At 46.2% G+C, this 14284-nt stretch overlaps 1 protein-coding gene across 4 annotated transcripts in view; it reads right to left on the bottom strand.

Annotated features, from left to right (window-relative positions):
• The window catches only part of CDYL (chromodomain Y like), a 153058-nt gene that overhangs the window by 68527 nt on the left and 70247 nt on the right, over positions 1–14284 (bottom strand). For all 4 annotated transcript variants that reach the window (XM_079933226.1, XM_079933227.1, XM_079933224.1 and 1 more), the window contains exon 2: positions 729–1395. In XM_079933226.1, the coding sequence (XP_079789352.1) occupies positions 729–1395 (667 nt within the window). The remainder of the gene's footprint in view (positions 1–728; positions 1396–14284) is intronic.

The following is a 14284-nucleotide window of genomic DNA, read 5'->3' as shown; positions in this document are numbered from 1 at the left end:
GTAACAGAATATTCTAGAAGAAGTGGCGGCTCGCCAGGCACACGAAAAGGGCAGGGAAGGTAGCTGTCCGTGCTGATCCCCAGGTGTGCTGTCCTGGGGTCGGGGAGGCCACAGGATGACCACCCAAGCTGCAGCGTCCAGGTCAGGAACAGGGTAAAAGCGGAACAGAAAAGAGCACCCACGCTGAACGGCCTCCTGTTCTGAAAAAGGGACCCGAACAGCGGACTGTCTTAGACCAGTCGAGGTCCCGAAGGCTCTTAGGTCATCAATATCCTCCTTGAAAGGCACTTCCGGTTACTTAGATGGGTTAGCACAACAAGAACCATGACTTCTCATCAATACCGGTCACACTAAGAGAATTCAGATGGATTCCTAACATGAGACCCGGTGCCTAAGAGATGCATAAAGTAGAAACTAGCTGCAAAAAACCCACCAACCAACCGACCGAACAAAAAACCCAGCCATCACCTACTCAGAGTGGGACACTGTCTAAATCAAGTCAACGTGGGGGTCCAGTCTGCGGACGGCCAATGAAACAGAGACAGCCAGTGCTGACTTCAGACGTCACTGTCAAAGGCTTCAAGGAAAGAAAGCGGGGGCTGGCGAAACCTCTCCAGGGTTCCCGCAGACAGACATCTGTCAGAAGCGGAGCCCGCAGGAGCCCCCGGGCCCACACCGGACTGCCCTCCGGGGCAGGGACCCCACGCCCCTCCAAGACCATCACTCACCTTTCCCGTTCACGGCCAGCCCCGTGGCCATGGCCGCGGTCACGGGGCCGGACACCTGCGGCACCAGCGGGTGTATCCGGGGCCGGCTCCCCATCCGCGCCCGCTCGGCTCCGGGGCCCAGCAGGGCTCCAACCGGCTTTTCGGCCGCCACCTCCGGCGCCACCGTGTCCTCCTGCCCCTGCTCGACGGGGTCCAGTTTCTCGGGGCTCTCGCTCTGGAAGCCGTCCACCGCGGTCCTGCTCTTGATGGGACTCTTGGGCACGAGGATCTTTATGCCTGACTTGGCCAGGTCCATGTTCTTCCGGTTCGAGAGCGACGGGGCCGGGTTCTTCCTGAACTTCTGGCTGGCGGCAAACAGCGGGCTGGCCTTGGGCTCGTGCTCTTTGCCGACCACTAGCGATTTAGGAGAGGCCTTGGAAAAGCTGCTGTTGGTGGACCTGGAAATCTGCTTCCTAGCGTTGTTCGGGGAGGCCCGGTTGGCCCTGGTGAAGGGCCCCTCCCGCTGCTTCTCGGTGTGGCGCCTGTTGAAGTCGTGGATGTACTCCTCGCAGTTTACCAGGTGCTGCTCCGGTTCCCAGGTGTCGTCCTCGCTGTCGTAGCCCTTCCACCGGACCAAATATTCCGTCTTCCCTTTTTTGTTCTTCCTTTTGTCAACGATTCTTTCAACCTGTTTATAGGGGAAAAGAGAAAAGTATAAATGCACTATCTGAAAAATAAGGTGCAAGCGTAATAATAATGGATCATCGAAAATAATAAAAACCGCAACAGGTGATGTACGCGATCGTCTCTTCCCGAGCCAAACGGTCTGAAAACAGAACAGTAACAGAGCATTCGGGGTTTTAGCGATTTCCTTGAAATTAAGTCAAACAAAACGCTAAAATTTCATGCTCAGAATATATGGACGTGTTAGGTAGCTTATTTTTTTGTGATTCAAGAAGGGCTCTCCTTCTATTTTTTATACTGAACGCCGACCACCTGAGCTGGTTTTCACGGTCACAACTGGACCACAGTGCTGGGCATCTCCAGCCTTCTGCCTGGTCATCCTGTCACCAACAGCAGGCGCCCAAGAAACAGCACGGCTGTGGTCCAGGCCGAGCCCTGAGGGTGGCAGCGGCCCGCGCACCGAGGAAACAGGGTCGGTACCGACAGCGTCACTTAGAAGCACTCGGTTAAAATGAAAAAGGTCAGCAGAGGACTTAACGCTTTATTGGTAATAAAATGGTGTAGAATGGTCAGGTTATTTACCTTTAAAACTTGGTTTTAACTAGTGTGAACCAACATCTTTAAAGGAAGATGCTGTCGGTCTTTGAATTTGATGATCAACACATCCCGTATCAAATTTATGAATTTACACAACCTTGGCATGAAACGTACTGTTATTACCGTGACAAATTCCACTGCCTTAATTGACATCCTAAGCGTAGGTGAGAGAGCGTCTATGACTCGTGGGAACGAACCTGTTGCACATAATGTCCCCCAAGTTATTGGGGAAATACAATCTGTGGCTACCTCTCCAGTCAACACAGAAACCACCAGCCTGCTTCCCCAGTGGCAGCAGGTACCTCGTCCCTCGTACGCAGAGGCCTGGGCCACACGGCAGGCAGCTCTTTAACTAAGGAGACAGGGTCTTCTAGGCCGTTATCAGGGTCTTCAGCAAACTTCTGGCAAAGCTACAGGTTAGGCCAGCTGACACAACGGTGTACCTAGTTCCCTAACATGCCAAAGTAGCAGAAGCCGAGTACAGCTGCAGACACTGGAGGGGAGTGTGGAACACCCTACACCCCAGCATCTGCCCTACTGTCGAAATACCCCCCAAACTCGCCAGTATACCTACCTGGGGTGGAGAGAACGAAAGCCCTGAACTACAGAAGAGCCGAAAGTTAAACGCACATGACTGCCTCTGGGCGACAAGGATTAGGGGAAGGAAAGCCAGGTTTCAGCAGAAGGCGGGTCTCACGCCAGGCGGACCCCGCGTCACAGCGGCGTCAGGCCTGCACGGTGGGCCCTTGTGGCCCAGGCTACAGCGCGGGGAGCTTTCAAAGTGATTTCCTCCCATTCCTCTGCTTGTGAAGAGCTGCGTTTAAGGGTGTGAGTATTTCCATTTAAAACACATGTTTCTGGACAATTCCACGCCACTCAATTTCATGGCGGAAATAACTTAAAAGTTTTAGATACAAGCGGTAAAGAGATTCTCTCTTGACAGCTAACAATGTTTTTTAATAGTTGGTTTCTTTCTAAATCAACTTCCACCCCAGCAGCATGAGGGAGGCTGGACCAGGGCGGCCCATCTTCCTTTCGCCCGTTTCCTTCAAGCTGTACAGGGCTCTGGTCAGGGAGGACAGGTCTCCTCCCCCGACCCCCGTGAACGGCTGGCGCTCCCTGCAGGCCGGCCCCCCACGGGCTGCACCGCGTGTGCACTCGGCGGCCACACTCCGCTCGGACACTGAGAGGGGCGAGGACGAGGCACGCACAGGAGACCGGGGCTTGGAAGGGGCCACGTGGGGCCCGACCACGCCACTGCACCGCTGGGCACGAGAGCAGCCACAGGCGCCACGGAAACAATACTTCCGCGCACTGAAGTGAGGGTTTTGTCATTTTCACGTGTCCTAAAATAGGGATCTTCCGATTTTCTTCAACTATTTAAAACCTGTGGAAACCATTCTTCCAGCTGGCCTGCAGGTCGCAGCTCACAACCCCACAGTAGACGGGGAAGGAGCAGTGGGCACTCGGGGCGCACGTGCTGCTCTAACTCTCGCGGGGACGTGGCTGCAAGCTGACAACACGTGTGGCTGACACAGGGACACAAACACGAAGTGGTGGGTCTACGAGAGCCACACCGGGCATGGGACACACAGCGTGGGAGGTTCAGGCCCCTCACACCAACCTCACACCATTGTACTGGACACCCTAAACTTACAGCGCTAGAGCCACCTACCCTGCTGTACCAAGTCCCCACTCACCTCCCAGGGGAACCACTCAAGGTCCTAACAACCTGCCTGCCTTCTGCCCAAGGGGGCTGTGACCTTCCTCCTTTCACCCTGAGAAACACCGGGCCACGTGCCACCAAACTGGTGAGCACATCCTCCTGCCCAGAGAAGAGTCGGCCATCAAGGGGGGCCGTGTCTGGCAGCTGAGTCCACACAGGACTGCGTGGTGAGCAGTCAGTCTGTAACCATCTCCATTTCTCCTCGTCGCCAGGCCACAAAGCGGGGAACCATTTACTGCCAGGCCCATGAGCTGGTCCACACAGCGAGCCATTGATCTCCACGGATTTTCCTCATATCTCACCAAGCGACCCGTGAGGCTTTCATCCTCTCCTCTGAGAAAACCACATCCTTGTCAGTTTCCCATCATCCTAAGCGAAACTCAAGAGCCGTGACGTGTCTGTGAGTTCACCCCATCTGCAAGCTATCACGCGAGTCTGCACTGTTTCATAGATGTGGCAAAGGCAAGACCCCTGATCACAGACAGAGGACTGTGTTCCTCAGCAGCTGCAGCAGCCAGAGGACCAGCATCTCCTTGCTCCAGTCCCCACAGGATGACACGGACGGCCAGGTGAGACCCATGCACACAATGGGTGATGTTACAGGACAGGAAGCCAGTCTTTTATGATGGGCCGTGAGCACGCCTGCCCCGACCTCTGGCAGGAGAAACTATGGCTGTCTTCTAAACAAACATCCTTGGACAGCCCTGAAAGATGTTCAAGGGCGGGGGAGCGGGGGCAGAGGGAAGGAGCAACTGGATGAAGGTGATCAAAGGGCACAGACTTCCAGTTATAAAATGAGTAAGTTCCGGCGATGTACAGCATGGCAACTGTCGTTAACGCTGCTCTATGGTGTATCCGAAGTTGCTAAGAAAGCAGACACTAAACGTTCTCATCACAAGGAAAAAACCACTGCTCTCTCTCTTTCTCTTTTAGTCGTATGAGATGATGGATGTGAACTCAACTCATTACGGTGATCATTTGGCAACATGTGTTAAGTCAAGTCGTTATACTGTACACCCTAAACTTACATGGTGCTGTGTGTCAATTATATATGATAAAACTTGAAGGAAAAAACGATGTTCATGAATTCAGAGTAAATACTGTTAAAAATGAAAATTTCCCAAATGTATCTATAGATACAAGACAATCCCAATAATCATCCCAGCATGATTTTATGTGGAAACTGCTGAGATCTGATCGTTTACGTGGAAAGGCAACAAACCTGAAGAGCAACCCAGAGCAATCCTGAAGAAGAACTCACTGGAAGACTCAGAGCCGTACTTCAAGACCCTCTCCCAAGAACCAAGAGATTCCCAACAGTGTGGTACTCACACAGGACGTACAAGGGCATCAGTGGAATAGAGGAGACAGCGAGCCCAGAAGTAGACCCTCACTTAAACTGGCCACATGATTGAGTGAGTGAGTGATTTTTGGTGACAAAGGCTTCCAAAGCAATCCACTTGCCTTTTCAATAAATACTGCTGGAATACTGGCTATCCATACGTAAAAAAAGTGAACCACAATCTTATCCCAACCTTTACACACAGAAATTAATTCAAGATGTATTTTAGGCCCAATTATAAAAGTTTTTATATGAAGCTTCCACAGCAAAACACAGGACATCATCTTTGTGACTTAGGGGCAGGCAAAGGTTCTTTAGGTCACAAAAAGCAATAACCATGAAAGAAAGAAAATTAATAAATGAGACTTCATCAAAAAACAATGTCGAGAAAACGTATAAACACACCACAGATTGGGAGATAATATCCATAAAAAATATCTTCAAGGACTGGTCCCTAAGACTGATAAAGAATTCCTAGAATTCAATAATGAAAGGACCAAAATGTAATTTAAAAGCAGGCAAAGGATTTAAGCACACAGTCCCAAAAGAAGATAGACAAACGGCCAGTACACACATTAAAAAGTGATGAACATCATTGCTCAGGAGGAAATAAATACACAATGAGATACTACTACATACCCATTAGAATGGCTAAAATGAAAACACACCAGGGATGTACAACGGGCATATTCATACAGTGTTGGTAGGATTTTCAAATGGTACAGCCATTTTGGTAAAAGGTCTGACAGCATTTCATAAAACTAAACAAATAACTACACTATGATGCAGCAATTCCAACCTCATTACTTACCCAAAAGGAATGAAAACATACATCTACAAAAAGACTTGCACAAAACTATTTATAGCAACTCTGTTCATAATGGACCCAAACTAGAAACAGTCCAAGTTTCTGGGCGACTGGACAAACTGTAGTACGTACATATAGTAATCTCAACAAGAAGTCAACTGGTGATACGTACAAACACATGGGTGAGTCTCAAAACATCACACTGAATGAAAAAGCCCTACTCCAAAGACTACTCATTGTATGATTCTATTTAAATGAAAATTCTTGAACAAGCAAAAAAAAAAAAAAAAAAACCCCACCCCGAACTATTATTGAAAAAATACCCAAAAGCAAAGGTTGGTAGGGAATTAACTGGGAGGGGCATCAGTGAACTTTCTAGCTCAATAAGCCTTTGGGTTGCAAAGGTACATGCTTTTGTTAAGGTTGGCAACCTGTATAGTACTTAAGACCTGTGCAGTGCATCGTTAGAAAATGTTACATCATTAACAAATGATGTATAAACAAACATGGAATTCAAGTTCATGAACTGCATGCTAAATGAAGTTTACTAGGGGGAAGTGTCCTGATGTGGCCACTTACTATAAACTGTGTCAACAAGCGAGATGGATGGATGGATGGCAGGATGACAAACGGAAGAATCTGCGGGGGCCTGTGAATGCTCACTGTAAAATCCTTTCGACTTAGACGTTTAAAATTTTCCATAATTAAAAAATGTTGAGGAAAACTCAATATTTATTCTTGATTTTAAAAACTCAGAAATAAAGGAAGCTACAATAACTACTAGGAAAAATAAGCAAGTTCAGTAAAGTCACAGGATTAATAGTAGTATTAAATAATTAAAATGAAAAATTTTAAATCTCCATTTACAGTATAATCAAAAAGCAAAATATTAGCGATAAATTTAAGCAAAATGTCTAAAACATCTATGCTGAAAATGACAAAACATGGCTGAGAGAAATTAAAGAATACCTATAAACCGAAACACCATGTTTATAAATCGGCGCTCAGTTTTATTTAGTTGTCAATTTTTCCTCAATTGATACATAGATGCAACAGAATCCCAATCAAAAATCCCAAAGCTCTTTTTTATAAATTGACAAATTAACTCTAAGGTTTTGTATGTCAAAGTTAAGAATCTAGAATAGCCAAAACAACACTGAAAGAGAAGCACAAAGTTGGAGGGCTTATATTACCTAACTTTAAGACTTACTATAATGGCTAAAATTCAGACAACAAGAGTAAATGCTGACGAGGATGCAGGACTAGTGGAACTCTCATACACGCTGGTGTAAAACATTACTGAACAGAAACCCCAATTAAATAGAAGACCAGCAGGGGGAGCTCTCACCCCTGTGACAACAGCCAAGCCCAACAGGAAGATGAAAGACTCCCGTTCTTTCCTGCCAGGACTCAGCCAATGAAAAGTCAGGCTCTGTTTACTAAGCCCGCCCCCTCCCCTGTCCCCTCTATAAAAGCGTCTCCTTCCCTTGCAGTGGGGGGACTTGCACATGGTTGCTTCGTATGAGACCCTGAATTGCAATTCTCTGCTGATCCCGAATAAACCCATCTCTGCTGGAGAAAACCTGGCCGTCTATTTGCTTCGGGTCAACACTGGCGAGTATGGAAAATTGTGTGACAGTTCCTTAAACATACACCTACCTCAGCAATTCTACTCCTAGGTATTTACCCAAGAGAACCGGGAACAAACGTCCACAGAAAGACCTGTACGAGAATGTTCACGGCACCTTTACCCTAACGGTCAGAGACTGAGTCGGCCCAGGTGTCCATCAACAGGAAAGCAGATGAACAAGATGAAGTATATTCACACCCTGAACTGCTGCCCACAATGAGACAGCACCAGGACTGACCCCTGCAACATGAGTGAATGTTCATCATCACGGCGCTGAGTCAGTGGAACGAGACACAGACCGTACACTACGTGACTCCACTTGTTGGAGGGCCCACCAGAGGCAAAACCAGCCTGTGGTGAGAAATCAGAGCGGGGAGTCTGTGGATGGGGTTGGGGGGCACAAGGAGACTGAAGCGGTGAAAATGCCCCATCTCTGTCAAGATGGTAGTTACAGCAGTGAACACATCTGTCAAAACTACCGCACACTTAACATCTATGCACTTTCTGTATGTAAGTCACACCTCACTCAGCAAACTCAACAGAAAAACTCCTAAGCAGCTCTGAGGCTGGAATGAACCAGGGGATGAAGAGATGCTCCTGGCAGATGACATCTAAACCGGAGCTGGGTCCTCAGAGACCTGCGTCCTCCCTGAGGGCCAAGCTCCCTGCAGCACACGACCCAGCGGTTCCCCTGGCCACAGTGCTGGGGAGCCGAGTGCCAAAGCCGAGCGAGGTGGGCTGGAATGGAAACACGGAGAACGTGTGATAAATGTAAAAACAGGACCAGCACAAAGGAAGACTGACAAGCTGTGGAAAGTATGGACCAAGAGGCTACTCGTCTTACCACATTAAAACCTCTTTTAAAGGTACAATAGAGCAGGGCAAGAACTGTGAGTAAGCAATTCATGATAGAAAGTACAAGCCACCACCACCCCATGAATAAGGTTTAACTCACCAAAGGGAGACACCACTTTCCATCTGGAAGGCTCACGAGGGTGAGGAAACAGCCTGACTACTGAAGGTGGGAGCTGTGTTATGTTATGGAGGGCGATTCAACAAAGAACATCGAAAGGTTTAAAACACTCTTACTCTGTATTCGAGAATTCAGCTGAGGAATAAACTCAAGGAAATAACCGAGTGGATGCTCAAAGACGGTGGCAGGTGCAAATGGAGAGACGGTGCGGAGAAATCCAGGAGCCTGGAGAAGGCACCCGCTCCACTGCTCGGAGCCTCGCTCCCCCTCACACGCGTAACCACAGGCACAGAGTATCAGTTCTGAATCCCTTCAGTAGTGACTGAATTCTGCCCTATTATATGTTCATCAATTTATTCTTGAAGCAGGCTGGTAAAATGAAAGGATAACAAGTTTCAATGGCCATGTTTTCCAGAGTGTTAAACGCTAAGTGAACTTTCTAACCCAAAACAAAAGAGAAATGTTATGATTTAGGTTATCAGCAAACGTGGATTTCCATCTGCCCCATGAAAAATGCACAGAACGGTACCATCGTTATTCCCGTTTCCTCCTTCCATGAGACCGCCAGCTACTCGAGCAGTGATATGCCTCTCGGTATATAAGCAGGAAGGTAGGGAGACGGTATATATTGTTACTGCCTCCCTTCTCAATATGTGACCAGAAATTCTACATGCATACACATTAAATGGATCCTGTTTGCTAAAAGTCCTAACACTCACCCTCTCCATCCACTTTCTCTTACATGACTTAAACAAGTAAAAATGGATTCAAGCTGTTTAAAGGGTAAAAGGCGCTTAGAAATTTCACCAGTAAGTCACATTTCTGGCATTTCGTTCTGAATAAGAGTAGGATGGTATCTGGTACCAATGAAACCACTTGCTTCTTGCATACTTGACAGACAAATCGCAAACAGTCAAATCTATGTATGTGTATTGTATAAACAAGGGTGAATCAGAACTTTTCCCGCACAGCTGCTACAACTGAAAAACTACAAAAACATATTTCATAACAACTATATTTTTCTTTAGATACCTCAAAATAGAAAAAAGCATTTGTTACTTTTCATTGACAACACAAACCAAAAATGCCAAATAGAGAGCTTGAAGAAATAATAAATTCCTGTTCTGAGTCAGAATGCTTTACTGTCTGGCTTTATTAAATGGATGGAGACAAAGATGGAATTGTTCAGGAAGTGAGAACAGATAAACTAGGATTTCTGACTTTGAGAATTTTCTTTTTAGCTCTATTTTCATAACAAAATAGCAAAGTTAGAAGCTACGGTCCTACAGGCAAGGTTCCATATATCTACAATTATAAAAACTTGGCCAACGTATTCACTTTTAAACCTCAGTGTTCCACAAAGAAAGCCCAACCTAAATACCAAGACACGCCAAAATTAAGTTAAACAAGAACGTACCATACCAGGCGCACACGAAAGACGCGGTAAAGTGACGTTTGTGACAGGCTTCACCGATGCCGTTTGATGAGAATCTTTCTCATGAATGACAAGCTGACTCACGCAGAGAGTACCTTTGTGTGGAAAACCCCCCAATGCTCTGCGAACAGGAATGAGTACATCCACCAGGGGAATAACACCCACTCTGGGGTGAAATGCGGCTGTTCTACAGCCCATGCAAATGCACTTGCACACACAGACTCAGACCGATGGCAAACAAATCATTTAGGAGCCAGGATACAATTGCTTTTGGCCAGAAAATCAAATCTCAGCTCCTGCGTGGAGATGCGGGATTGAGGCCACGAAGGTGATCCTCCACCGTCATCTGTCCCAACTCCACGGAGGGACGCTAGGGGGCAGCGCAGAGGCGGAACGGGAACCCATTTCTTCCATGGAAACAGGAACCTTAGGGACAGTGGGAGCCCGAGCAGCGGTGCAGAGTAGTCTTTGTGGGAAAGCGCCCCTCTCTATCTCCTCCAGATGCCATCTCGGGGAGAACGCTTAGGGCGGAGAGGCACTGCCAAATGCGGTTTCTACACAGAGCCCCGGCGACATGGAGACGGCCATGGAAGTGCTAAGTGGGGTCAGTATGTGCAGACTCTAAGTCTGACGAACCAGCTCGGAGATCTGCCAGGTAGGAAGCTCTGATCGAGACCCTCAGGGTCTGTAAGATGCACCCTGAGAATCCATCTGAAGCAGATGGATGCTAAAACCCAGTTCTGCTAAGCACACTCACCAACTCCACCAATACGTGCCAAGTCCCTGTGACATGTCAGGTCTCTGCTTTTTCGGAGGTTATAGGAAGAAACAAAAACAGTATTGCTTTCCTCTATTTTGGAAGTTATACTCAAGTGAAAGGAGTCAGACAAATTAATAAATGTGAAACACATTAAATATATGTGATTGCTAAGAAGAGAAAAACCCCAGGAAGAGGACAGGGTAACGGCAGAGAGCTTGGTCAGGAGGAGCTGAGCAAGGACACCCAGAAGGACGTCCAGCCAGAGCGCACGGCTGATCCAAACCCAGAGGGCAGGGGTGAGCCTGGAGTGCGAGAGGAACAGGAGGCAGGCGGGGGCTCGAGTGGAGGTGCCAGGGGAAAACGGAAAAGACGAGGTCAAGGAGGCCGGGGGCAGGGGGAGAGTTAAACTGAGTGCCTGTGGCCAAGCTTTATTCGGGGTTTGCTCTCAGTACGACGGAAGCCGGGCAACGGCTCTGGGCACAAGAATGGCGTCTGCTTTGCATTTCAGAATCACAACTCCAGCGACTTTGTGGAATTAAGAACGGGCAGGCGACTGTGACGACCTCAGCAAGAGGAGGTGTGACTTGGACTCTAGGGTGGTGGAGGTGGAAGACATGCTGAGAAGTGGCTGGATTTGGGGTCTATTTTAACGGGGTGCTGATAAGATTTCCTGATGGACTGAATGCAGGATAGGAGAGAAAAATGAAGAATGAAAGCTAACCAAGATATTTGGCCTGAGTAACTGGAAAGATGGAGTTGACATTTACTGGGATGTGAGAAGATACAAGAGTTCAGTTTCAAACACATTAAGAGGAGACGTGGAAGAGGCCATGTGACTCACACATCTGGAATTTGGGCTAAAGATAGAAATTTGGAATTTGTAGGCATTATAAGTGATTAAATCCATGAGATCATGAAGGGAGTTAAGTATGGATAAAGAGAAGGAGTTTGGGGACTGGGCCCTGAGAGACACAAACATTTAGAAGAGGGAACGAACAGGAGAACCCAGCAGAGACTGCAAAGAGCAGGAGTGACACTGGAGGAGGCCTCGGAAGCAGCGCCCAGAAGCCAGGTGCCCTAAAGGGGGCTCAGTCATTACGTCCAATGATCCTACTAGATCAAATTAGACCCGGAAGAGAGGAAAGAAGAGGCTGACAAATCCTTTCCACTGAAAAAACAACTATAAAACTTGGCAAAGTTGAAGAACAACTACTTCAGGGCCCCAGAATTCCGACAAAAGGCAACCAATAGATGGACAAGCATTTACTCGTGAAAACCCACTGAATTCTGAGTAAGAAGAGAGGAAGCTGGTGACCTTGCTGCCCGGGGCTGTCTCCCACCACGGCTCTGACACACTGGTGGCTCTACCGTTGTGGGGCTGGCCTGGAAGCCTGCAGCTTAGCCGTCAAGGGGACTGACTTGATCTGAAGCAGAGGGCAGAAAGCCCATGCCGGGAACGGGCTGCAGCTCTCCCAGCCAGAGGTTGAGGTCTCAGCAGTGGTGACTGACAGTGGAGGAAACAGGCAGAAATTTATAGGGAGAGCCTGGAAATGAGACAGCCATTGAGGGGAGAGATGACCGCTCCACACACCCCACATACAGTGGACACTCAAGGGGGCTAGCACAGAGCAAACCCACTGCAGCCCTGAAAGCTGTCTGAGCTTTGAATGCAACAGAAACACAAACCCAGTGCAGAGACTGGAAGCCTTATGGGCTCAGGGTGTCTGACCATGACCTCTGACCAAAACTTGACTCACAAACTACACAGACACAGGAGTGACCTCTAGCAAGTCAGGCCGAAAATCAAGGTAAAAACTGGGATGGAGGGAGCTGAGCAGAGCAATCCGTGGCCACACACCTAGGGCCACGAGGTTCCTTGGATTACATCCAGGCAAGTGACTTAAAACACGCACACGCTTGCAAAACAAAAGCAACAACAAAAAACTCAGGGAAAAAGTTAAAATTCTGAAATACACATAAAACACCAGGAAAGTATGAGTCATACTCAGGAAATAAAACAATGAAAACTGTCTCTCAGTTTACTCATAGCTTGGATTTAGCAGAAAAAGACTTCAGGTCAACCCTTACAAATACATTCAAAAAAACTGGATAAAAAAAAAAGACTCCATGTTTAAAGAATTCAAGGAAAACATGATGAAAATTATTCAAATAGGAAATAACAAAGAAATAGACCCTACCAAAATAGAACAAAAATTCACTAGATGGACTCAACAGCAGATTCGGGAAGGGAGAAGAATCAGTGAAATTTTCGAGAGACTGATAGACTTTATCCAAACTGAAGAACAGCGAGAAAAAATATTAAGAGGACATATATAATAAAGAGGACATAAAGAGGGAGAAGGCAGAAAAAAAGATACTTTAAGAAATATGGCTGAAAACATTCCAAATATGATGAAAAGCAATTATTGACAGATTCAAGAAGCTCGACAAAGCCCAATTAATATAAATCCAAGGAGATCCTTAGAGATACAGTTGTTAAACCTTTGGAAGCTAAAGACAGAGAAAATCTTGAAACCAGTAGAAAAATAACAAGTTAACATATACAGGGGAACAACAATACAATTAATGGTTGCCTTTTCATCAGAAACAATGGAAAGTAAAAAGCAGGAGAATGACATATTCAAAGCACTGAAAGAAAACCATCCAAGAATTCTATATCCAGCTAAACTATCCTTTAAAAATGAAGGTAAAATAAAAACATTCCCAAATAAATGATACTGAGAAAACACATGGCCAGCAAAGCTGCCCGATAAAAAACACCAAAGGAAGTTCTCAAGTTAAAAGAAAGTGATTCCAGGCAGTAAATGCAAAAGCAGGGGAAGAAAGGAAGAGCAGTGGGGGCAGTAAATATGTGGGTACACATAAAGACTGGTTGAATATTGTTTCTTTTTCCTTCTCAATTTCTTAAATGAAACAAGATTATACACAGCAAAAATTATAGCACTGTACATGCTTGACAATTTAGATATAATGTGTATAACTATATCACAAAGGAAGGGGGAGAAAAGAGAGATATACTGGAGTAAAGGTGATACATTGACTTGAATTAAGGTAATATTAACCTGAAGTACCTTGTGATAAATTAAAATGCCTATCATAATCCTTAGAGCAATCACTAAGAAAATAATTCAAATATATCATTTTAAAAAATCACAGAAATTAATACGATAAAGGCAAAAAATGTTTAACATAAAAGAAAGCAGGAAAGAAGAAACAAGAACACAAACAATGAGATAAACAGAAAACAACTAGCAAACTGACAAAGCAAAACTATTCCAATAATTACATGAGAAATGAAAGAACTGAATACTCCCAACAAAGGGCAGAAAGTGGCAGAACAGATTTAACAAAGCAGCTATATGCTCTGCAAGAGACTCAAGTTTAGATTCAAAGATACAAACAGAATAAGAGTAGAAGGACAGAAAAGATATACCATGCCCAGAGTAGCCACTTGAGAGTGACTATATTCATATTAGACAAGACAGACTTTCAGCCAAGAAATATCATTAGAGACAGAGAGGAACACTCCATAATGATAAAAAGGTCACGATACAATGACTATAAATGTATGCATATACCTAAAAGAGTCCCAATATATGAA

The sequence above is a fragment of the Stenella coeruleoalba genome (assembly GCF_951394435.1).
Source record: "Stenella coeruleoalba genome assembly, chromosome: 10".
In the NCBI taxonomy this organism is placed as follows: domain Eukaryota; kingdom Metazoa; phylum Chordata; class Mammalia; order Artiodactyla; family Delphinidae; genus Stenella; species Stenella coeruleoalba.
This window is presented reverse-complemented; position numbering and strand designations above follow the sequence as displayed.